Genomic DNA, 24,693 nt, shown 5'->3' on the forward strand with positions numbered 1-24,693 from the left:
CAACTCCTAGCAACCCCATGGACTACAGCACGCCAGGCCTCCCTGTCCATCACCAACTCCCAGAGTTTATTCAAACTCTTGTCCATCGAGTTAGTGATGCCATCCAACCATCTCATTCTCTCTCATACCCTTCTCCTCCTGCCTTCATTCTTACCCAGCATCAGGGTCTTTTCCAATAAGTCAGTTCTCCACATCAGGTAGCCAAAGTATTGGTGTTTCAGCTTCAGCATCAGTCCTTCCAATGAATATTCAGGACTGATCTCCTTTAGGATGGACTGGTTGGATCTCCTTCCTGTCCAAGGGACTCTCAAGAGTCTTCCTCAGCACCGCAGTTCAAAAGCATCAATTCTTTGGCGCTCAGCTTTCTTTATAGTCCAACTCTCAAATCCATGCATGACTACTAGAAAAACCATAGCTTTGACTAGATGGACCTTTGTCAGCAAAGTAATGTCTTTGCTTTTTAATATTTTAATATGCTGTCTAGGTTGGTCATAGCTTTTCTTCCAAGGAGCAAGCGTCTTTTAATTTCATGGCTGCAGCCACCATCTGTAGTGATTTTGGAGCCTCCAAAAATAAAGTCTCTCACAGTTTCCATTGTTTCCCCATCTATTTGCTATGAAGTGATGGAACCGGATGCCATGTTCTTCATTTGTTGAATGTTGAGTTTTAAGTCAACTTTTTCACTTTCATCAAAAAGCTCTTCAGCAAGTTCCTCTTCACTTTCTGCCATAAAGGTGGTGTTATCTGCATATATGAGGTTATTCATATTTCTCCTGGCAATCTTGATTCCAGCTTGTGCTTCTTCCAGCCCAGCGTTTCTCATGACGTACTCTGCATAGAAGTTAAATAAGCAGGGTGACAATATACAGCCTTGACGTACTCCTTTCCCAGTTTGGAACCAGCCTGTTGTTCCATGTCGGTTCTAACTGTTGCTTTTTGACGTGCATACAGATTTCTCAGGAGGCAGATAAGATGGACTGTGACAAGTTAAAGATGTTGTTGTGAGTTGAATTGTGACCCCCTACCCAAATATATTTTCAAGTTCTAGTCCCCAGTACCTGTGAATGTATCCTTATTTGGAATTAGCATCTTTGAAGATTTAAGTTAAAATGAGGTATACTGGATTAGGGTGAATGCTTAACCAACGGTGTCCACTTATACAATAAGAGAAATTTGGGTACACAGACATACACAGAGGGAAAGGCCACAGTAAGTCACAAAGACACAAAGAGAACCACCATATGAAAATAAAAGCAGAGATTGCGGCAATACTTCTACAGGTGAAGAGACCCTAAGCATTGCTAGAAACCACCAGAAGGAAGGGAGCATAGAACAGACTGTCCTTCAGCACTTCCAGAAGGAGCTAACCTGGCTAATACACTGATTTCAGATTTCTAGCCTCCAAAATAGTGAGTGAATAAGTTTGTTATTTTAAGCCACAAAGCTTGTGGTACTTTCCTGGTACCATGTGTAAACTAAAAGAGAGGTAGACAGTATATGTTAAATCAACTGTTACCATTTTGTTAAAGAATTATACCTAATAGGCCAATGGAGAAATAAAATAGAATTTTAAAATATTCAGTTCAAAAAATAAAGGCAGAAGAAAGTGAAGGGGAATGTAGAACAAATGAAATGAATAGAAAACAAATATTAACAGCAAAACGATAGATTTATGACCCTAGAATATAAAAATCACTTTAAATATAAATGGCTAGACACCTTCTTCATTAAAAGAAACTGTCCATTTCGATTTTTAAAAAACAATATCCAATTATATACTATTTATAAGAAGCCTACATTAAGCATAAAAACACGAATAGATTAAAAGTGAAACAATGGGAAAAACTATGTCATGTTCAGTTCAGTTCAGTTGCTCAGTCGCATCCGACTCTTTGCGACCCCATGAATTGCAGCACGCCAGGCCTCCCCATCCATCACCAACTCCTGGTGTTTACCCAAACTCATGTCCATGGAGTCGGCGATGCCATCCAGCCATCTCATCCTCTGTGGTCCCCTTCTTCTTCTGCCCCCAATCCCTCCCAGCATTAGGGTCTTTTCCAATGAGTCAACTCTTCACATGAGGTGGCCAAAGTATTGGAGTTTCAGCCTTAGCATCAGTCCTTCCAATGAACACCCAGGACTTGTCTCCTTTAGGATGGACTGGTTGGATCTCCTTGCAGTCCAAGGGACTCTCAAGAGTCTTCTCCAGCACCACAGTTCAAAAGCATCCATTCTTCAGCACTCAGCTTTCTTCACAGTCCAACTCTCACATCCAGACATGACCACTGGAGAAACCATAGCCTTGACTAGACACTAATCAAAAGAAAGTTATTGGAAGGACCTACCTGGGAGTCCAGTGGTTAGATTCCATGCTTCCAGCACAGGGGGCACAGGGTTCAATTCGTGGTCGTGGAACTAAGAACTTGCATGCCACATGGTATGAACAAAAAAACAAGAAAGAAAAGTTATTGGAGTGGCTATGTTAATATTAAATAAAGTGCAAAGCAAAGCATATTACCAATTATTAAGGTTATTTCAAATGACACAGAGATAAAGCTTTATTCATATAATAATGAAGCTTCAAAAAAACATGAAGCAAGAGCTGATAGAAATGAAAGGAGAAACACAACAATTCCTATAATAGAGATTTCAATAACCTTTCTCAATAATTGATAGAACAAGTTGGTTGAAATTCAGAAAGAATAAAGAATTCTTCATTATCAATCAACTTATGGTATTGATGTTTTTGAAAATTTGGCACAGCAGCAGCATATACATTATTTTTAATCACATATGAAACATTTACACAGATGGACCAGAATCTGGGCTATAAATACCAATAAATTTAAAAGGATCAAGTCATACAAAGTATATTCTCTGACCACAATGGAATAGAATTAGAAATCAATAACAGAAAGGTACTCAAAAAATTGAACTATTAGGAAAGTAACACACTTCTGAGAAATTCACAGGTCAAAGAAAATAGCAGAGAGAATACAGAAAGTGTTTGGAACTAAACTAAAAGAGTGAACAGTGTTTCAAAATCTGTTGTTGTTGTTTAGTCACTAAGCTGTCTCCAACTCTTTTGGGGCCCCTGCACTGTAACCTGCCAGGCTCCTCTGTCTACGGGATTTCCCAGGCAATAATACCGGAGTGAGTTCCCATTTCCTTCTCCAAGGGATCTTCCCAATTTTAGGATCAAACCCGTGTCTCCTACATTAGCAGGCAGATTCTTTACCACTGAGCCACCAGGGAATTAAGGCAGTACTTGGAGCGAAATTCATAGCATTAAACTCACATATGGAGTACAAAAAGATTTCACACCAATGATCTCAGCTTCCTCCTCAAGAAATCACAAAAAGAGGACCAATTAAAATCTCAGGTAGGAATAAGAAAGGAAAAAATATAGAACTGAGCAGAATACAATCAAACTGAAAACAGAAAAAAGCAAACCAAACAAATCAATTAAATATGAAACTAGTTGAGAAGATTTAAAAAATTACAAACCACTTTACAATGACCAATAAGAAAGCAATGTGGCCTCACTACAAATTTTAGAGAAAAATAAAAGAAAACCTATGAACAATTTAAGACAATAAATCTAATAAATTTGACATTTCATCCTGTCTTGAAAGAACAGTTTCTTAATAAAATCTCAATGTACAAAATTGCTTTTATTACTCTAGAATGGCTTGCTTCAGATATTGTACAGCACACACACTTATTAATTTCAAATTAGCTTCAAAGAATTGAAAATGACACTGGAATAAGAGTATAGAGTGTTAGAGGGAAAACGCGCTCACATGCATGCACACATACACACACACACAATCTGGTTTTCCCAAACTTTCTCATTTACCTCGGAAACTTTCCAGCTGGGATGCACACCCACTTTTCACCTCCATATATGAGGGCCTGTTTTTATTTTCTGGTTCACTGACAAGCGACAGTTTGACAGTAGATAAAGCCCTCTCAAGATGTTCAAGCTGGTTTTAGAAAAGGCAGAGGAACCAGAGATCAAATTGCCAACATCCACTAGATCATCGAAAAAGGAAGAGAGTTCCAGAAAAACATCTATTTCTGCTTTATTGACTATGTCAAAGCCTTTGACTGTGTGGATCACAAGAAACTGTGGAAAATTCTGAAAGAGATGACAATACCAGACCACCTGACCTGCCTCTTGAGAAACCTATATGCAGATCAGGAAGCAACAGTTAGAACTGGACATGGAACAACAGTCTGGTTCCAAATAGGAAAAGGAGTACATCAAGGCTGTATATTGTCACCCTGATTACTTAACTTCTATGCAGAGTACATCATGAGAAACGCTGGGCTGGAAGAAGCACAAGCTGGAATCAAGATTGCCGGGAGAAATATCAACCTCAGATATGCAGATGACACCACCCTTATGGCAGAAAGTGAAGAGGAACTGAAAAGCCTCTTGATGAAAGAGGAGAGTGAAAAAGTTGGCTTAAAGCTCAACATTCAGAAAATGAAGATCATGGCATCCGGTCCCATCACTTCATGGGAAATAGATGGGGAAACAGTGGAAACAGTGTCAGACTTTATTTTTCTGGGCTCCAAAATCACTGCAGATGGTGACTGCAACCATGAAATTAAAAGACGCTTACTCCTTGGAAGGAAAGTTATGACCCACCTAGATAGCATATTCAAAAGCAGAGACATTACTTTGCCAACAGGGGTCATCTAGTCAAGGCTATGGTTTTTCCTGTGGTCATGTATGGATGTCAGAGTTGGACTATGAAGAAAGCTGAGCGCCAAAGAATGTATGCTTTTGAACTGTGGTGTTGGAGAAAACTCTTGAGAGTCCCTTGGAGTGCAAAGAGATCCCACCAGGCCATTCTAAAGATCAGTCCTGTGTGTACATTGGAAGGACTGATGCTGAAGCTGAAATTCTAATACTTTGGCCACCTCGTGGGAAGAGCTGACTCACTGGAAAAGACACTGATGCTGGGAGGGATTGGGGACAGGAGAAGGGGACGACAGAGGATGAGATGGCTGGATGGCATCACCGACTCGATAGACATGAGTTTGGGTTAACTCTGGGAGTTGGTGATGGACAGGGAGGCCTGGCGTGCTGCAATTCATGGGGTCGGAAAGAGTCGGACACGACTGAGCGTCTGAACTGAAAGCCCTCTCAGCGAAGGGAGTGGGGAGAGGTCTTCTGCTCAGGTTTCCTATGAAGTCCCTCCCCCACCCCCCCCCCCCACCCCCCCACCCCCGCCTTTATCTTGAATACCACTTTCTCCTTAGATAAAGCTCAATTATTTTCCCAACAACTTCTACAAGAACTCTAACAGGATCCTCACAGCTTTTCAAAATAACCAATGAGACTGTTTCTCCTCCTGCTTTCTAATAGAGGAAAGAGCCCCCCTCCTGTTTGGGAAGTGAGGAAAGAGGATGCGAGGAGACAGGAACCAGAGGTCTTCAGAAGTTTGGTTCAAGACTTTCGTCCTCAATTGTCCTGACTGATGGAGCCACAAGACTCTCGCTCTCTAGTTTTTCTTTAGCCTCATTCACCTAATCCTCCTTTCATAAACAATACAGGGAAAACAAGCTCCTGCTGCTCTTCAGGCGCTCAGATTATGGTGGCATGATCAACCAAACCGCACCAGGAGCTCAAGATCCACGGGAGAACGGAAAATCGATGGAGCAAAGAAATCTCAAGTAATTTTAGACTTCGTTTTAACCGACGACCTATCTCGTATGCCGAGGGCTGTGCAATTTCATATATATATCCCTCGAGTCAGTACACGACGTGTAAACTATTGGCCAGGAAATTTTAAGTAACGTACCAAATAAGAGTTTCAACGAATGGGACGGGTTTCAGGTCACTCAGTTTTCACATTGAAATCTCACAATTTCCGCAGACCGTATCCTGAGAAGCGGAGACAGGTTGTAACCGGTACCCTCCGCGTTACCCAAACCTCTGGCCTCTGAGGCTCCGCGCCGCCCACTTGCGAGAAGGCCGAGCGCAGCCTCGGCCCCGGAAACCCAATCAGCCGCCGGCTCCGACCCGGCGCCCGCCTCCGACCGGTCACGTGGCGCCCAAAATGGCCGCGTCCGGGCGACTCGAGCGGAGCGTGGCGTGAGCCCTCGCGGGGCCAGGGAAGAGCCGCGGAGGCCGCGGCTGCACGGAGGAGCGCGTAAGGTACCAGCGCTCGGGAAGTGGGGCGCCGGCGGGGACTGAGAGATGCCCAGCGGATGACGCGCTGTTCTGCCGCAGCGTGGTAATGAGATCCCAGGACTGAGTCACAAGGAGAGGAGGGGAGTCGGTTCCATCGGTCCGACCATCCCTATCCTTTCCACCCTAGAAGAAAAAATCTTATATTTAAATTAAGCATCTGGCGGGGGGGGGGGGGGGGGGGAGGGGAAGAGGTTGGAAACCCATGCTTGAACTTAATCCCAGGTTTACTGCCAATTTACCGGGTGACCTTGGCCTAATTTAATTTTCATCGGCCCCACTTTCCTCATTGTCTGTCTCGTGAGCTATCTTAGATAACTAATGCAAAAGGCTTTCGAAATGTTTGTAATATTTAAACGTGACATTGATTATCTTAGGTGTGGATATATTATTAATAACCAGGATACATACAGTGACCTACTGCGGACCAAATTAAGGGTGACTTTTAATAGCCACACTTTAGAAATGGCTAGCTCACAGCGGAAACCTCAGCAGTATGCAGAGCATAGAACAGGAAACTAGTGATAGCATTGATATTGCTATTGCTAAGTCATTTCAGTCGTGTCCGACTCTGTACGACCCCATAGACGGCAGCCCACCAGGCTTCCCCGTCCCTGGGATTCTCCAGGCAAGAACACTGGAGTGGATTGCCATTTCCCTCTCCAGTGCATGAAAGCCAAAGGTGAAAGTGAAGTCGCTCAGTCATGTCCGACTTAGCGACCCCCATGGACTGCAGCCTACCAGGCTCCTTCATCCATGGGATTTTTCCAGGCAAGAGTACTGGAGTGGGGTGCCATTGGCAGGACTTTTTGGAGAAACATTTCAGACATATACACTGTACAACTTGTATATACTGAACTTGATTGTTTTTCTCTCTCCACCACCCCGCCAACACAAAACTATTCAGCGTTCCTGTAGATCAGAGATCCTATCATGTTATTGTAACCAAGGCCCTCAAAAAGTTTGAGTCCAGGAAACCTAGACATAAATTTCCAAGCCTGCACTGAACTTTGTTGTTTAGTTGCTACATTGTGTAGCCTGCCAGGCTCCTCTGTTCATGGGATTCCCAGGGAAGAATATTGGAGTGGGTTGCCACTTCCTCCTCCAGGGGATCTTCTCCACCTAGGGATCAAACCCACATCTCCTGCCTTAGCAGGTGGGTTCTTTACCACTGACCCATCAGCGAAGCCCTAACGAAGGCTATGAAATTCAGTGCACTCAACATTTCCCAAGGCATCTAATGGCTACCCAGTAAAATTTGTTAGTGTTATAAATTAATATTCTAGCAAATGAATAGTGAACCAAGAAAATTACTTAATAATGTATTACATTCTTTCTGCACTTTTGCTTTTCTTAACTCTGCTGCCCTGAAATATAATGGGCTAAATCTAATGAACTAAATCTTCAGGATAAAATTCATCATTCACCCATTCCCTTACTCTCTTACTCACTTCAACTAGTGCCTAAGTCAACAGACTACCTGCCTGTGGATCAGAGGAAGGTTATCATTTGTTTCTTTGCAGCCAGCCAGAATGAGTTTTATATTTTTTAATTTTTAAAATTGTTTTGTTTTTCTAAGTATGCAACAAAGACCATTATGTGACCCACAAAGCCTAAAATATACTATCTGGCCCTTTAGAGAAGTTTGCTGACCTCTGCTTTAAGGTAGAGGTGAAATTGCAAGTGTCTTCTACCTACTAAATAACAAATTCTTTTCCAAAGTGGTTGTAATGAAAGTCGCTCAGTCGTGTCCGACTCTTTGCAACCCCACGGACTATAGCCTACCAGTCTCCTCTGTCCATGGAATTCTCCAGGCCAGAATACTGGAGTAGGTAGCCTTTCCCTTCTCCAGGGGATCTTCCCAACCCAGCCACCCAACTTAGGTCTCCTGCATTACAGGCGGATTCTTCACCACCTAAGCAACAAGGGAAGCCCCAGGTAAGCCTGGTTGTACCCAAATTGGATACAATTTATGCTTCCGGCAGCATGAGTTTCCCTTACCCCACATTCTTACCAGTAATTGAAATTTAATTTCTATTTCCCTGATTATAGTGGTTAAGCATATTTTCATATTTATTGGCTGTTTGGCTTTCCTCTGTTACAATTTCAAATTCAGGTTCCCTGGTGGCTCAGCAGTATTAAACAATATGCCTAGGAGGCAGGAACCATGGGAGACACAGGGTCAGCCCCTGGGTAGGGAAGATCCCTGGGAGGAGGAAATAGCAACCCACTCCACTATTCTTGCCTGGAGAATCCCTTGGACAGAACAGCCTGGCAGGCTACAGGCCATAGGGTTGCAAAGAGAAGTGCCTGTTAACACCTTTTGTCAATTTTTCTATTGAGTTGGTTGCCTTTCTCTTACTAATTTCTAGTACTTTACATATTCTGAGTACCAACAATGACTCCTTTGTCAGTTACATTACAAACATTTTCTCTACCACTGACTTATCTTTATGGTATCTATGAATGAGTTCATTTTAACTGGTTAATACTAGTTAAAAATTAACTATGTATTTTATGGTTAGTGCTTTTTGCAGATTTACAATATTTTTAAGGGTCACAAAAATGTTCTGTGTTTTCTGAAAGTTTCATGTGTTGTCATCCACGTTCTGGTTTCTGTTTCATATAGAATTGTGGCAGTTTGGGGGCAGAGGTGTTTATGCTAATCAGTTTCATAGTCAAATTGATGATTATGAAATTAAGCTATAGCTAATTTTTTTTAAACTAAATATTTATGGTCTTCAGAAGGCTTTTATAAGCCCTTTTGCTGTTTTTCTATAGATACACATTATTGAAAAATGACATTTTAATTTAAGGCTCAAGATGGAAAATCATGAACCAGATGGTACTATCATCAAGGAGAACTTAATTGATATCATGGCCAGAAAAATTAACCAACTCCCAGAAGCAGAAAGGTAAGATCCCCTCTTATACTTAAAAAAAATTGTATCAGGTGGATTTTCATCATTGATTCAATTTAGTTTGACTATAAATAACATACACTATCAGAAAGAAACTGAGATTTTTCTTGCATTGATGCGAAAGACAAGGCCCAGAGAGATTAGCCATTTTACTTGAAGGCTAAAATTCGTTTCTTTGGACATCTAATAGTTCTCGGTTTTTCCATTTGTCTTAGAGTAGGGACTAATGTATTTATTTATGGACTAATTTAAATAACAAAATTTTAGATTTTAAAACTGTCTTCTCAGTTCATTACCACACTCAATTCATTGTATTTACCAGTCTGAGAGTGCCGTGTAACACACATAGCTAGACAAGAAATTTCAGAGAAATGGGATCATGGCTAAAAGATCACTGAGATATTATTAATTTATATAGGAAACAGGCTGACCTTTGAAGACAACAGTGAATGATTTGCGGTCCCTACAGAAAGTTCTTAGGTCTCCTTCGGAGGCAGCCACCCTGACCTTCCATTCACACTGAAAATCAGAGGAGTGGCATGTGCATGTGCACAGGCGACAGGACAGCAGAGTCTGTCGTATTTGAGGAACCAGTGTTACTAAAGTATAAGGGAAGTGGGCATAAGGTTGGAGACACAGAGTTTTGAGCAGGGAATGACCCAGCTAACATTTCCAAAGAACATTCCAGTTGTTTTCTTTCAGGTAGGAGAGAAAAGGAAGTAAGGCCACCAGTAGAAAAACTAGCATAGTAATCCCAGGGAATGGTGGTGGCAGTTTGAAGTGAAAAACAGGATGGATTTGAAATACATTTTGGAAGTACAATCTTACTATCTTGTACAAATTCCAATCTTGCTGACACCAGCTAAACAAGGGAGAACCTAAACCCAAGGCCAGTAATAAGAACTTAGTAAGATTTTTTAAGCTGTATAGCCAACTCTCCTACCCCACCACCATATACACATACAGTATTCCAGAGGTAAACAGAAAAACCTTTTTAAGCAAATAAAAGATATGCACCCATGTTTCCAGGCCAGTAAGGAAGGGAATGCCACAAAGACTAACACAAAGAAGGGTAGATGTGACAGCCTTGAAGAGGAGGAAGTGGGATGTGCTATTGGGACTTTCACCAAATTAGAATAAGCAATGGGGAAGTGAGCTAGAACTGCAAAGCAAGATTTAGTTTAGAAGTAAACTGTGTTCAGGCCCTGGCACCTAAGAAGGGCAGATGGCAGCACCTCCATATCTTTCCTTTGTTCCCTATTTTTCCTGTTTCTATTTTATGTATCCTAGTTCTGTTTGAATCCTTCTTTCTTATATTATCAGTTGTTGTTTAGTCGATAAAGTCATGTCTAATTCTTTCCAATTCCATAGACTGTAGTCCCCCAGGGTCCTCTGTCCATGGGATTTCCCAGGCATGGGTTTGTTATTTGAAAAGTTCTTAAGTGTATTAGGCTTGAATATCAAACACTTCACTTTCTAATCTACAAAATAATTTCATGTAACAAATTTCATTGCCACTTGTTATTTCTGATCTTATATTTCATTTGTTCATGTAATCCAGTTATTTTTTATCTTTCCAAAAAAATCCTGAGTTCACGTTTCTAATTTGTATTAGAAACTTTTTGGGAACAGTGACCAGGTATGGTGCTGCTAGATAACAATTTTCTATTGAATTATTAACTAAACAACATGACTTTAAGCCACAGGAAATTAAAATCTGGTTGGGAGACAACAGACTTTGCTATTCATATTCCAGTTACACTCCTTGATATATTTAGGGACTTATTTATGTAATTTTCAATATTTAACATTAATATGGAGAAGGCAGTGGCACCCCACTCCAGTACTCTTGCCTGGAAAATCCCATGAACGGAGGAGCCTGGTGGACTGCAGTCTACGGGGTCACTAAGAGCCGGACACAACTGAGCGACTTCATTCTCACTTTCCACTTTCATGCGTTGGAGAAGGAAATTGCAACCCATTCCAACATTCTTGCCTGGAGAATCCCAGGGACAGGGAAGCCTGGTGGGCTGCCATCTATGGGGTCATAGAGTCAGACATGACTGAGGCAACTTAGAAGCAGCAACATTAATATATCAACATATTATAATGTATATAATAACTACATATACAGGCAAGTTATTTATCTTAGTATTTGTTCCCATGACTAAAAATGAAGATAATAGGTATTTCACAGTATTATTATGAAAATAACAGTATTTTAGAGGAAATGCTTAAGTTTCCCACTCCCTTAGCTCCCACAAAAATATACAGGTTTTTTCCTATTCATATGTTTTATGTCGTTACTGTTCGGTAGTTCTCCAGGCCCTCATCACAAATAGTCTTATGTACCCTAAGTTTCTAAACTGCCCTCACTGTTTTAGTACACTTCTGTTAAATTTCAAGTTTATGCATCTTTCAGTCTCCAGTAATAAACTATGAAAACACTGAAGGTAGACAATTTTTGTACCTTCATAGCCAAGTGTGTTGTATGCAGTAAGGTGCTCAGTGACGAAATGCCAAGTACCATTATGATTACAAAGTGACCAGTAAAAGAAGTAATATACAATGTAGAAAGCTCAATTAGGAATTCCTAGAAAAGCTGTCTTAAGATTGTTAATTAACCATAGTAGTGAGAGGGTTAGTCTGGCTAATTAAGTGTAATAAGAAAATTGAGAGACTGAAATGCCTGTGTTATAGGTGGCAAGGCAGGTGGTGTAAGAGTTAAAACAGTAGTTAAAACTCTCAGAAGAGTCTGAATTGGAGTATTTCAATATTCAGCAGTTTTAGGGTTGTTTTTTCCCCTGAAACTAAAGAATGGATAGAATGTGCACTTTAAAACTTATACATACCATGCTTAAAAACCAGTTTTACCATTTACTATCCCAAAACATCATTTTTATTTCAATGAGTTCTTGTGAATTGCCTAGCATAGAGGATTCCTTAAATGTCAGTATTGTTCCACCCCCCTAACCCTGACGCCAATGCTTCAAGATTAATAGGAAACATCAATTCCACCTTATTGAATGCCTTCTGTGTGTCAGGTGCTGTTGAAACCAAGGTACTTGTATCTTTGTAGCCAGTCTTCAAGTTGTTTACAGGCTAGTTGGGAAGGCTAACATGTAAATCTATAAGACAGTACCACTTTATAATGTGTTGTGCTACAGGAAGTAAGTACTGGGCTTTGTAGGAGCCTAGAAAGGCATCTAAGTCAGACTCTTCAGAAGCTCTTCCCTGCTATGTAGGGGTCCCGGGGCAGGAGGAATTCCCATACCAATACCTTTTACAAAATCACAAAACAAATTGTTCCACTGCATCCTTAATGTAATGTGTTGCCAAATTCAGAACCTTTCAGAATAAAAATCTCTATGTAAAACAATGATTTTAGGTTTGTTTTACAGAGCTGTAAGATATAAATATAATCCTAAAATCCTGATTAAGTTCTGTAACATATGCCGGAATTGTTCTTGGAGAGCTTACGTACATGATAGAGCAAAAAGTTACTGTTTTTTCTCACCCATTCAGGAATCTGCTTGAAAATGGATCAACTTATGTTGGACTTAATGCTGCTCTCTGTGGCCTAATAGCAAATAGCCTTTTTCGACGCATCTTACATGTGACACAGGCTCGTATAGCTGCTGGCTTACCAATGGCAGTGATCCCATTTTTGACAGCAAATGTATCTTACAAAGGTTTTGTAAGTTTACCTTTGAATACAGGTAAGTTCTATTTCGCCAGTAAGTTCACTTTGGTATACAGTTTGCACCTTATGTCAATCCTTAAAGTAGCTATATGATTTAAGGTAGTCACGACGTGCGTACATCTGTCAGATTCGGATGGGTAAGACTGAACCTTGCTAGCCTCTGTAACGCAGCAATTAATTCATATTAGCATGTTCTACCAAACAAGTAAAATAGATACATGCACAGTAATGCTACTTTCCTCTACCTAACTTATCTTTCCCACAGTGCTTAGTAAGAAATACTTGGAAACTTTTTTAAAAAATGTTGACTGCCTTAACATTATAGGAGTTTCTTAAAGGGAAAAAACATTTTGTGGGAACAAGACTTTATGTAGTAAATCAAAAAGCACCAAATGTGTGTATGTACAGTAGTTATCAAATACATGGAGACTTGATTTCCCTTTGGACAGTTCACAGTATTTGCTGAGTACTCCAAGTACAGCTAAATCATGAAAGATAAAATTTATGACTTCCAAAAAAAAAATTACCACAGGTGGTAGTAGGGAAGGAGGCAGTCCATTTAAATTCTCTTAAGTGCTACTTCAAATTTGTTTAAATTGGATGAGTATTTTGTTTGAATCCCCAAGAACATTGTGCAAAGAATTTTGATATGCAGGGAAACAATGAACAGAATGAGTGAAAACATAAGTTAAATTTCTAGCACCATGTACTAATTTGAAAATGAATAATTTTATAAAAATAAAACCAGACTATATAATGTAAAAAATTTAAGATGAATTAAATTGTTAAAACAGATTTCCCATGGGTGTAAAAAAGTTTCTTAAAGACAAAAATACTAGCCCAGGTTTGCTAATACAAATGAAGAAAACTAGAGGCAGTGCAAACTATTATATTCAAATAGAAAACAAATTAGGGAATTTTCCCTAAAATGGTTTTATCAGTTACTCGTTTTAATTATCCATATGTATACCTTTTAACATGCCTTGTAGAAATACATTTGCTGTATTACTGCTTGAAAATTGCCCATCTGTGATACATATAAGGGGACCTTGAGTTCTTTAAGTGTTAGCTTGAATATCCATTTGCAGAACTAATTTGTTTCCTAGGTGATCTGCATTGTGAAACATGCACCGTAACACGAGGCGGATTGGTTGGTCTTGTTTTTGGTGGCCTGTACCCTGTTTTCTTGGCTATCCCTGTGAATGGTGGCCTAGCAGCTAGGTAGGATTATTTTCCATAATTAGTAAAAAACTTAAGTACACTCTACTTTTTAGGGAATGTTACCTGTTTGATTTGAAAGCATTAATAAGCCTTGTTTTTTCCAAGTAATCAAAGAATATTTTTCAAGAATCTGAAAACACTTCTGGAAATTTATCTCACTAACCTCTTGGGTGTGAGGTTCAGGTTCGAAACATAAAGCTGCAAACAGTACTACTGTGACTATGCGTAACGTTCTTAAGAGTTTGTGTACTAAAGAAAATTCTATCAGAAAATGTGTAGCTATAAGCCAAAATAACTTAGTTATTCTCTGATGAAGTCTTGTACCAAACAACCTATGAGCTTCCAGAGGTGAAATGGCGGAAAAAAAGGGACAAAACAAAAGGCTAGTTTTTAGGACTAACAGACATTGAAGAGAATGCTATTACCTTAATCTTTACCCTAAGCTAGTTTTAAGACTTCTGGAATTACTATATGTTGTACATAAATTTATCACTTAATACAACTGTCTCTTCTAGTGAACTGTTTCAATGTTTTCTTACAGGTATAATTCAGCCCTGCTACCAGAGAAAGGAAACATCTTCAATTACTGGATTAGGATTTCTAAGCCTGTCTTTAGAAAGATGTTATTTCCCATTTTGCTCCAGACTGGGTTTGCTGCATACCTCGGGTCTAGACAATATAAACTACTTATAAAGGCTCTTCAGTTACCAGAACCTGGCCTAGAAATTGAGTGATTGTTAAGCAAATCTGTACACAAAAATAAAACTATAAAAATAACCTACATCTGATTATGAATAAACAGAGACTTGTACAAAAGGTACATTTCTGGGATCTACAGTATTCAACACTATCCACTTAGATAAGAACCTAACTTCCTCGTCTTCCCAATACTTTCTCCCACATTCACTTGCTCTACTCCTTTATATTAAGCACTTTGGTTTGTAACACAGGAAAAAAACATACAGCAGTTTTCATTAAAAACCTCATATCCAAATAGGAATGAAAATGGCGGGTAGGGGGTGGAGAGGTATCAACACACTACAGAAATGGTATTCATTTTCTTAATTCACTGTTTTCTGTAGGTATTATTCATAGATTCTTAGAACATATTTAAAAACATTCCTGGGACTTCTCTAGCAGTTTACTGGTTAAGATGCCACACTTCAAACCCTGGTCAGCTAAAAACAAAAACTCATTCCTCACAGTGATCAATTCCAATATTCTTGCCAGAAGATTATTCAGGCTTAGCTCAAGCTGTCCTAATGATAGGCTTCCCTGGTAGTTCAGTGTTAAAGCACCTGACATCAAGCCCTGAAAGAGTAGCCATGTTCTTCCTACTATTTCTAGTTTTGTTTTTTGAAGTATCAGTCTATTCCTGAATTCCTAAGATAGATTATATTTTTGAAATGACCAGTTGTTTTCCCTTCCTAAAACTTCATCTCAGTTCTTGAAACCATTTTACTTGACAGCATCTAAATTAGCATTGAGCTTCCCTGGTGGCTCAGCAGTAAAGAATCTACCTGCCAATGCAGGAGATGTGGGTTTGATCCCTGGGTCAGGAAGATCCCCTGGAGGAGGCAATGACAAGCCACTCTACTACTGTCTGGGAAATTCCATGGACAGAGTAGCCTGGCGGGCTACAGCCCATGGGATTGCAAGAGTCGGACATGACTTAGCAACTAAACAATGATAGATCACTAGCCAACAAAACTATGATGAGGAAATATCTCTATACTGTATATGACTGATAACGTTAGCAATAGCCATATGTGGCTACTGAGCACCCAAAATGTGACTAGTGCACCTGAATAACTGAATTTTTTATTTTGTTTAGCCATACCTAGCTAGTATCCTCGGCATTAGACAATGAAGATCTATATCAACACTTGCTTATGAAACAAGCTGGTCATACTAAATTACTGTGTCACCCTAGAATATTATTCACAAGCATCTTAACTATTCCTTTTCAAATGCGGTGATACATCTGTTAGTCTTGTGCTATTTAAAATTATATAAAAACATTTAGCTTGTCACCTAAAAAAAGCAGCTTTGAGTGGGATAGACTTTCAGCGTCCCGTAAAGAAAAGAAAGCAGTACAGCCAAAGATTTAAAATTCAATTTATAAAATACAAGGGAATTCCCTGGCAGTCCAGTAGTTAGGGGAGCTTCCCTGGTGGCTCAGCAGTAAAGACTCCACCTGCAACACAAGAGCTGCGGGTTCAATCCCTGGATCAGGAAGATCCCCTGAGGACAAAGCAACCCACTACAGTATTCCTGCCTGGAGAATCTTATGGACAGAGGAGCCTGGGAGGCTATAATCCATGGGGTCACAGAGTTGAACATGACTAAAGTGACTTAGCATGCACAAACACCAGTGCTTTGACTGCTGAAGGTGCAGGTTTATTAATCCAGGGACCAGCAAGCCATGTGGCAGGGCTAAGTAAAAACCAAGTCAAAAACCTAATAAAAACAGATTACGTTAAAAAAAAAATCCCCTATCAAACTACATTTGGTAAGAAATGATCCCAATTATGAAGCAAAAGAATATATTTTACTATGGATATTCTCCGGGTTACAGAATTATGGCTGATTTTTCTTTTCATCTTGATTCCTTTCTGGATATTCCCAGTTTTCTGTAATGAATATGCTTTTAAAACTAGGAGGAAAAAAAAAAAAAATATATATATATATATATAAGGCTAAAAAGGAAACAAACCCTTTATTTTATAAAATATCTAGATAAAGCTCTGACCCAAAGTTATATAATTTTATATGCATTCTCACTTTTATTGAAAGCATGGTTCTACTCATCACAATAGAAAACCCCAATAAAATTCCTGACTTCAAAAATAAGAAACCCAAATTACTGCATCAGACTTCTTAAAAACAGCACGGTGTAATCAACTTAGATAGTTCAAAACCCACTGATTTAACTATATTGATAATTCAGTACAAATTGTTTCCTTACTTAAACATTTCCACAGTACTTACTCCCTAGCATACCACCATCTGTAAACATACAACAATTTACAATGGTTTCTGCAACCAAAAATGATTTTCTTTCTTATGCCTGTCCTCTACCATATTTTTCTTAAATCATCTTCTCAATTAGTAGAAACAGGCAACATAGGCCAAAGAACCTGTTATTTTAAGCCTGTTGCTACAAATTTCCTTACCAAAATTTTTGATCAGGGGCAAATTAGCAAGAACGTTCTATGATCTGCATTACAATTTAAAGAAACAGTCCTTTTTAGCTAAGACCTAAAGAACACTGCCTCAGAGAGGAAAATAGTTTATTTCAACAGTTCTGTCACAATAAAAAAAAAAAACCTATTTAAACTTTTCTTTGTTCTGTGTAGTTATTTGGCTTTAAAAAAGAAGGCTCATGTTATACTGTACTTAAGGTATTAATTTGTAAACCCCAAACTGGTACATTAGATGCCAAAAGGGTCCAGGAACTATAAAGGAGAGATACAGAACTTAATGGCACATTCTAAAGGATTCTCAGCCACCAATAAAATTCAAATTTGTATATATTAACAGCTACACAGATGTTCATAACACCAAGTGGCTAGATTTTTAAATCAGATTAACTGAAAATTGAGCAAAAGATTTTCAACAAATTTTGGGTCAACAAACTACAAAAGAACTGGGAATTCTCAAGCAGTCCTGTGGTTAAGACGCCATGCTTTCACTGCTGAGGTCCTGAGGTTGGATCCCTGGTTGAGGATCTAAGATCCCACAAGGCTGCAGCGCAGCAAAAAAAAACATATATATATATATATATATATATAATTAGAAAATTTTTAATAAAGCACTGTGACCTGCTTTTTAAAAAGTGGGGAAAATGGCTAAGAAATCTTGAACGTACAAACTGGAGAAAGGTAAAAAAACAGGAATAAAAACACTATTATCAGTAACCAAAGCAATGAAAAGGGCAACTATTAACCTTTTTTAAAAAATACATAGTTTTCCTTACAGGATTTGTTGCTAATGATAAAGTAATTTACTTTTGGAATAAAACTTAAAGTATCTCCAGTTTCATTTTTCTGCACTTTAAAACTGAATGTCAATAACCACTTGCTGTCTAGGTTAGAGCTCTGAGCTCAGTCTTATTATAAGACAACAGGGAGTAACAGGCAGATTATTGAGGTATTCAAGTTCAAATATGTACAAAATATTGTGCTAGCTAAGCAAACACTTTACAAGTATCTAATAGAGGACATCCCCTTTTTGATTCCTGGCTTAGATGGCAACCATCTGGTTTCTCAACAAAAAACAGCACAGTAAAATATAAAAACGTAACCATTTGGGAAGATCTCAAAAACTTCTCTGTCGATAGCCAGGGAGGAAAACCAAACACCTGAAAATATTTTACAACGTATTCAACTTTAAATTGTCATCAGATTACTTAGCTTAAAACTGTGACTAGTGAAAAAGTATACCTCCCAAATGCGGAACTGGATAATTAAGTATTTTAAAACAGTCACTCATCAGTGAATTATCCACTCTATCAAAGCAGCACTTATGGTTACCAAATAGTGTTGATGCCTACCTGATTTTGGTTACGACACAACCAGCTGTACTGTTCAATATGTAGGAGCATCCATCAATCACCTAAGTATAACTGAGAACGCTCTTTGCTGCCTGGCCTCAGACTCTGAATAAACCTGAAACTGAGTGAATTTAATCAATCTTGTGTATCACCATACAATAATCAAACTGAATAATTATGATGATGAATCATTTTGGAGAGAGAAGAAATAAAAGCCTATCTCCCTCCCACTTCTACCATCTGCACACCTCTGAAATGAGTAAGAAGATAAAATGACCCGGTCTAGACCAGGTGAAACAATGTATTAACATAATCCAACAAAAATGAAATAAAACAATCAGAGTTTTCAGTGTTTTTTCACACTTGTAATGAATTCGAAAAATGTTTCAAATAAGTAAAACCACCATATTCTGTTTAAAAAAAAAAACACCACTCCCATCATCCAGAATGCTAAAAAGCCTTTCACACTGGAGAAATTTTAATACAAAACAGTAGAAACTAGTATACCATTCATTAGAAACCTCAAAATAATTTTAATATGTCCTCAGAAGAAGCTCAATAAGCCAAAACCTCAGAATCCACACATCTTGGCATTACCCTGAATTGCAATTAACTACCCACACATTTAATCATAATAAATTTTTCAAAGATATACAGACAAATCAATGCATCTATTTAAAAAGACTACTCTTTAAAGACTTTACATTAACTCTTATATTCTACTCAGCAAGGTCTGTCTATACTTCAGATTAGCTCTCATGTTCCAGGAAATAAATACAAACTCATGATTCAGCCTTGTGATCACTGATGGCCTATTTATGTAATTCTACTGGACTAAATGTAATTCCATAAAATGTGCTCTTGATTATGAAAAGAATCTAATATTCCTTGATGAAATACTATCAATCTCTTCTCCAATGGTTACAATTTTTAAAAGGTATGCAAAGAACTGAGTATCCCTCCCATGAAAGACAAAAAATGTATAATTTTGTTCCAAAATTAACTTAGTCTCATGTTTTCCTATTAAGTCTTTCAAGGATTCCAGACAATCTTTTCATATCTCCATTTCTGGAAAGTGAAATCTGGAAAGTGAAATCAGTATAGAAGTAATTTGGGAACTTGAAAATGGCATTCATTTTTTTCAGCAGATGCCAAATTTTTGACCGACATGGCTCCCACAATTACTTTGTTACCATCAGTCCAGTCAGTTAACAGGTTGTAGGAAAAGATTCGTTTTTGCAGACACTGCTAAGCTGTTTAAAGAGAAGAGAGAGAGATTAATTTAGTGATTATTAAATGAACAAATATTTAAAATATTTTGAACACTTTTTGTTGGATTATATCAGAGGTGTGACTACATTTTAACAACCGTGGACTCTTTAGTTAGGTTTGGTCAAGAAGTGCAGAAACATTAAGTCAATATGATAGAAATAGTAGGTCAATATGATGTGTTAGTTCAATTAATGTATGAATTCCTGTCACAATCAGAAGACAACTATAAAAAGGTACATCTTTAGTTCTTTCTGTATCATTTTGCCATAGAGGCACAATTAGGAAAAGAAAAAAAGACTCCCCAAATACTAAACTTCTTTCATCCATTACAGTAAATAGAGCCAAACCTGAAAATTTCTAAACAATCCATATTATATTCCAGAAATCTCCTTTATCCAGCTACTAATCATTCAGAACACAATTTTCTAATAATAGTAAGACAACAGTTTCATATTAATCATAACTTTTTTAATTAACAAGTAGTGAATAGGACACTTTAAGATATTGTTTACTACATACTGAAATAAACATATCTGTTGTAAATTCAGAAACCCAAACATTTACAGTAAAATGTGTTTACACATAAATATGACCAAATTTATTTAAAGTCCCTGTTAGATAGGTCTTAAATACATGCAATACCATGTAAAAACAAGACTATGACGTTGATGCAAAAAATGACAAAATCACTGTAAGTCACCAAAATTTGAAAAAAAGAGAATGAAATGGAAACTAAGAAAGACAGTTAAAACATAAGGAACCTAACAAAGCAGCTTTTAAAATAGTTGATACTAATCTCCATTTTCAAAAGTTCTTAATCAAGTATTTCCAAAAACTGCCATTTATAAAATGACATTCTAAAAATCTATACTTGGAATTTCAAAGCATCCAATTCAGAAAGCTTTGACTGTTTCTCCCCAGCCCCCAAACTTCAAATAATGCAGGAAAATCATTGACGTTAGGAAGAAAATATTCCAAAGGAATGGTATAATTTTTAGAAAAACGCACTTACTGCTTCCAGAACCTAAGACCCACAGCATTAACAACAATCATTTTTCCTATTTTCATCCATTGTTTTCCAATGTCATGTTAGAGATGAATAAATTCTTTGAGCCCATAACTGAAAGATCAACAAACCTGATTTTATTATGACACCATATTTTTGTCATTGGTACTGCACAAAATTATATACAAAGATATATATATATATACAAAATGTTCAAGTATTAATTAAATTTCAATTCAAGGCTTCTGTTTCAAAAAGCTACATTTAACATATTCCATAAAGATAGCACAAATTAGTCATTTCAAATAATTTTTCCAACTACTTTTGGTTTATATATATTATATATTATTCAGTAGGCACTAAAAATCCATGCAGCTGCATTGTGAGGGGCTTGCTCCTGCACTTAGGTATAAGCAGGTTCATCACTCCAGGTTGTGAGTTTGGCTACTATCCGTATTCATGCTCAAGTGCAGTAGATGATTTTACAAAATATGCTGTAATGCACTGGAAACCAGAGACCAAGTTAGGTCTCAGAGTGTATTATCTAGCAACAAAACATTTACAGTTGTGCAAGAACAAGATTCCATTTTCATAACCAAATAACAACAAAATAAAACATTTTATGTGTAAGATAACTTACATCTTTGGACTGCTGGAAAATACTTTTTAATTATGAACATTTTAAAATAAAAGCAGAAGCCCTGATATTACCTCTTTTTCCTCATTTCTTATACTACCTTTTAAAATAAAGCAGGAAATGTGGCCAGCAGCTGGTCCCGTCTCTTCTGCCCCAACAGCTGTATCCACTTTAGCACAAAGAAAAACAAGGATGCTAAATACGTATATACTTTATCAAACAGTGATGTTTCACAAAGAATTTCTTCATGTCCCTTACATTGAAGGACATCATGGCTAAATCTATATACAATCGGATGACAGAGTACTTCAAAGGAAGACTATGTCCCAACTTTGGAAAAGTGTCAATCGTGTCATTAAGTAGCCAGAATCACTCAACATTAAAAGTCATTTTTAAATAGGACAAATACCTTTGAAATATGGAGAGTAAGATTCTTTGTGAAGCCTCACTTTACACGTTTTCATTCACATTTCATAACCTTCAATATCTAATCATACATAAATTTAACCTAAAAATTTAATACAACAAAAATAAAGGTGTTCAACAATTTCTTCATACTCAGTGATAGGGTAATCACTGTGCTGGTCCTCAAAGAAACATTTCATTAACCATTCTTATTCCTCCTTCAAGTAACTAACACAGGAGTCTGGTATGCATGTTAATTTCCAACTTCTCTAATGGTGAAATATAAAAATCTATTAATCTGAATAGACTGTATGTCTAGATCTATTAAAACTGAAAGGCATTCTTATATTTAAGAGATTTCTGTCATCTCCAGCAAAGTAACTATCACATTTGTGCATGCCCCAAGTACTTATTGTCAACCTCTGAAAAGTTGCTCTAAAATTGGAATTCCAATTTGCACCTTGTACAACTCGGAAGTTCCATTCAACTTCACCTGTGTCACTGTCTCCAAACTGTATCTCTATTAGCAGCTTTCAGTGTACAGTTGGAACCGATGTCATCCAAGGCCATGTCCACACTGGGGACAGAAGAGCTAGGTACACGCAAGTCTGAACAAGGGGACACATTAACAGCTATTTCAACCAGAAGAAGCATCTTGAGTACATTATTGACCAGCACAAGTCTGTTTCCAGGGTGGACAGGGCCCAAATTAGATTCCCCTCCCAACTTCCGAAAAAGAAAACAACAAACAAACAAACAAAAAAAAAATCACACACACGCACAAATTGAGATGTTGCCCATTAAAGTAGACTAAGCAGCAGAGCATGAGCGTTACGTGAAGAGATGGGTCCTTACCAGGTGGTGAGGCGGGAACGACTGTTCTGTAACCCCTACAACGGAGCCTGGCAGGAAGGAAATCACCTAAAAAAGAAACTGTCAGAGAGATTTAATAGTCACATGTTATCATTAGGAGTTGGTTACAGTGTCACATTCATGCTTTTAGCTAAACACTTAAAGATTCAATATTACTTTTTTTTTCCTCCTCTGAAATGTGTCCAGTGACGATGTCCCACTAAGGTGTTTTACATGATGTAAGGGAGTTGAAGGGGGATAAACGCGGATAAAGAGCGGATTACTTGACCCTACATTTTAAGAGAAGACGACGCCTTCCGGGCGCACGCCGAGCAGAACTCCACCGACACCTTATCCTTGTCCACATGCAGACACACTCCTCCGGCCGAGTCGTCCTGGTCTTCCAACGGGTCCGGCTGCTGCTTCCCCACGGGCAGAGCGTAGTCGTGGTCCCCGGCGGGCGAGTCCCTGAAGAGCGAGGTGGTCAGCCGCAGTCCCACGCCGCTCAGCCGGCTCAGCAGGCGAGCCAGTCCGGTCTCGTTGGCTAAGACGGCCCGAAGGTAGCGACTCTCCTCCTGCAGTGCCTGCACGCGCTTGCCCAGCTCCCGGTTCTCGGCCCGCAGCTCCTGGTTCTCGGCGGCCAGCCCCCGCACTCGGCTCTCCAGACCCATCACGTATTCCTTCTTCTTCAGCCGGTTGAGGCGGGCAGCCGCCGCCGCCGCCTTCCGGGGACTCTTTGTCGCCGCCTGGTTGCTGTCGTTGCCGCCGCCGCTGCCGCCGCCTCCGCCGCCGCCGCCTCCCGGGGACTTTCTCCGCCTCTTTTCGCCGCCGCCACTGTCACTGCCGCTGCTGCAAGCTCCGATGCCGTTTAACAGCCTCTGCAGCAGGTCCGAAAAGCGCTGCATCTCGGCAGCCGCGGCCTCGTCGTCGTCGTCGCCTCTCCACAGGCCACCGCTATCCGAGCCTCCGCCGGACGAAGAGAGGGGCCCCGGCGAGCTGAGCCCGGGCTCCAGGTGCCAGTCCGGCTGCCGGGGGTCCAGCAGGTCCGCCAGTTCCAGGCCGGACAGAAAGTCCATGTCCTCCGTCTCCTCCCCGGGGACGCTGGCCATCGCCTCCTCCTCCATCTCCTCAGGCGAGGGCGCGCGCGCGGCCACGCCGCCGCGGCCCCCCCTCCCGCCCTCCGACTCGCCCTCGTCGCCGCGCGGCTGTCTGCGGCCGGGAGATACGGCCGCCGCCGTCCCCTCGTCCTCCGCCGCCCCGGTCAGGTCCGGGGGCAGCGAGCAGGTCGCGACGGGCGCCGGGCTCTCACTACGCGTCGGGGAGTCGCTGCACGAAGCCGCCAGCAGTTTAGTCAGGCTATGCCTCATGGGGCCCGGCGGCGGGCCCACGTAGGCCCCGGGCCCTCAGATCGGGCCTCGCGGGTCCCAGGAACCCAGAACGGGTAGCTGGGGAGCAGGCCAGAACGAAAGAAAGGGGAAGGTCCGCGTCGCCTCCCGCCCCCGCTTGGCTAGTCGACCCCCCGCGCCGGGGCGGGGGGTAGGGAAGGGAGCTGGAAGCAGCGAGGCCCAACGATGACTCGACCGCGCCACCCAGACAACGGCCTGGCCGGAAGTCAGTAGATCTCGCTCCAGCCCCTCCCACCGCATTTCGCGCTCCACTGGCCTCTAGTATCGCGAGAGTTCGGTAGACCAGGCGTATTTCCAGATCTGCAGTGATGTCATAGTAACCGCGGCAAAAATAACAACAAACCAGGGCTTTATTGGAACGGTGGTCTACCCTCTCGGCCCTCGCTTCTCTGTCCTCTGTATTCTAGCTTCCACCTGCAGTGAAGCAACTCTCGCTCAGAACTGATCGATACCACATCTATGAATAATCAAAGTTATCCTGGAATTTAAGACTGCTGATCAAATCCTTTT

The 24,693-nt window shown here is 39.9% G+C and overlaps 2 protein-coding genes across 9 annotated transcripts; one reads left to right on the forward strand and one right to left on the reverse strand.

The window, feature by feature from the left end:
• The first annotated feature begins 6,065 nt into the window (after positions 1 to 6,065).
• Positions 6,066 to 14,813, forward strand: TMEM126A (transmembrane protein 126A). 5 transcript variants are annotated; one of them, XM_068978306.1, is made up of 5 exons: positions 6,066 to 6,172; positions 9,022 to 9,120; positions 12,652 to 12,845; positions 13,936 to 14,050; positions 14,592 to 14,813. In XM_068978306.1, exons 2-5 carry the CDS (start codon positions 9,029 to 9,031, stop codon positions 14,782 to 14,784), a joined length of 594 nt encoding a protein of 197 aa, XP_068834407.1. In that variant the 5' UTR covers positions 6,066 to 6,172; positions 9,022 to 9,028; the 3' UTR covers positions 14,785 to 14,813. The 5 variants fall into 5 exon arrangements, with proteins under 5 accessions (XP_068834407.1, XP_068834408.1, XP_068834410.1 ...); XM_068978307.1 differs by having other exon boundaries at positions 6,092 to 6,172; positions 8,987 to 9,120; XM_068978309.1 differs by having other exon boundaries at positions 6,098 to 6,167.
• A 4,174-nt stretch (positions 14,814 to 18,987) lies between these two features.
• Positions 18,988 to 24,357, reverse strand: CREBZF (CREB/ATF bZIP transcription factor). Of its 4 annotated transcripts, none has more exons than XM_068976271.1 (3): positions 22,781 to 24,357; positions 21,621 to 21,689; positions 18,988 to 19,858 (listed from the first exon to the last, which is right to left on the reverse strand). In XM_068976271.1, exon 1 carries the CDS (start codon positions 24,142 to 24,144, stop codon positions 23,068 to 23,070), a length of 1,077 nt encoding a protein of 358 aa, XP_068832372.1. In that variant the 5' UTR covers positions 24,145 to 24,357; the 3' UTR covers positions 18,988 to 19,858; positions 21,621 to 21,689; positions 22,781 to 23,067. The 4 variants fall into 4 exon arrangements, with proteins under 4 accessions (XP_068832372.1, XP_068832371.1, XP_068832370.1 ...); XM_068976270.1 differs by having other exon boundaries at positions 20,890 to 21,689; XM_068976269.1 differs by adding an exon at positions 22,419 to 22,502 and having other exon boundaries at positions 18,988 to 21,689.
• Between the last annotated feature and the right edge of the window lie 336 nt (positions 24,358 to 24,693).

Source organism: Capricornis sumatraensis, chromosome 8 (genome assembly GCF_032405125.1).
Source record: "Capricornis sumatraensis isolate serow.1 chromosome 8, serow.2, whole genome shotgun sequence".
In the NCBI taxonomy this organism is placed as follows: Eukaryota; Metazoa; Chordata; class Mammalia; order Artiodactyla; family Bovidae; genus Capricornis; species Capricornis sumatraensis.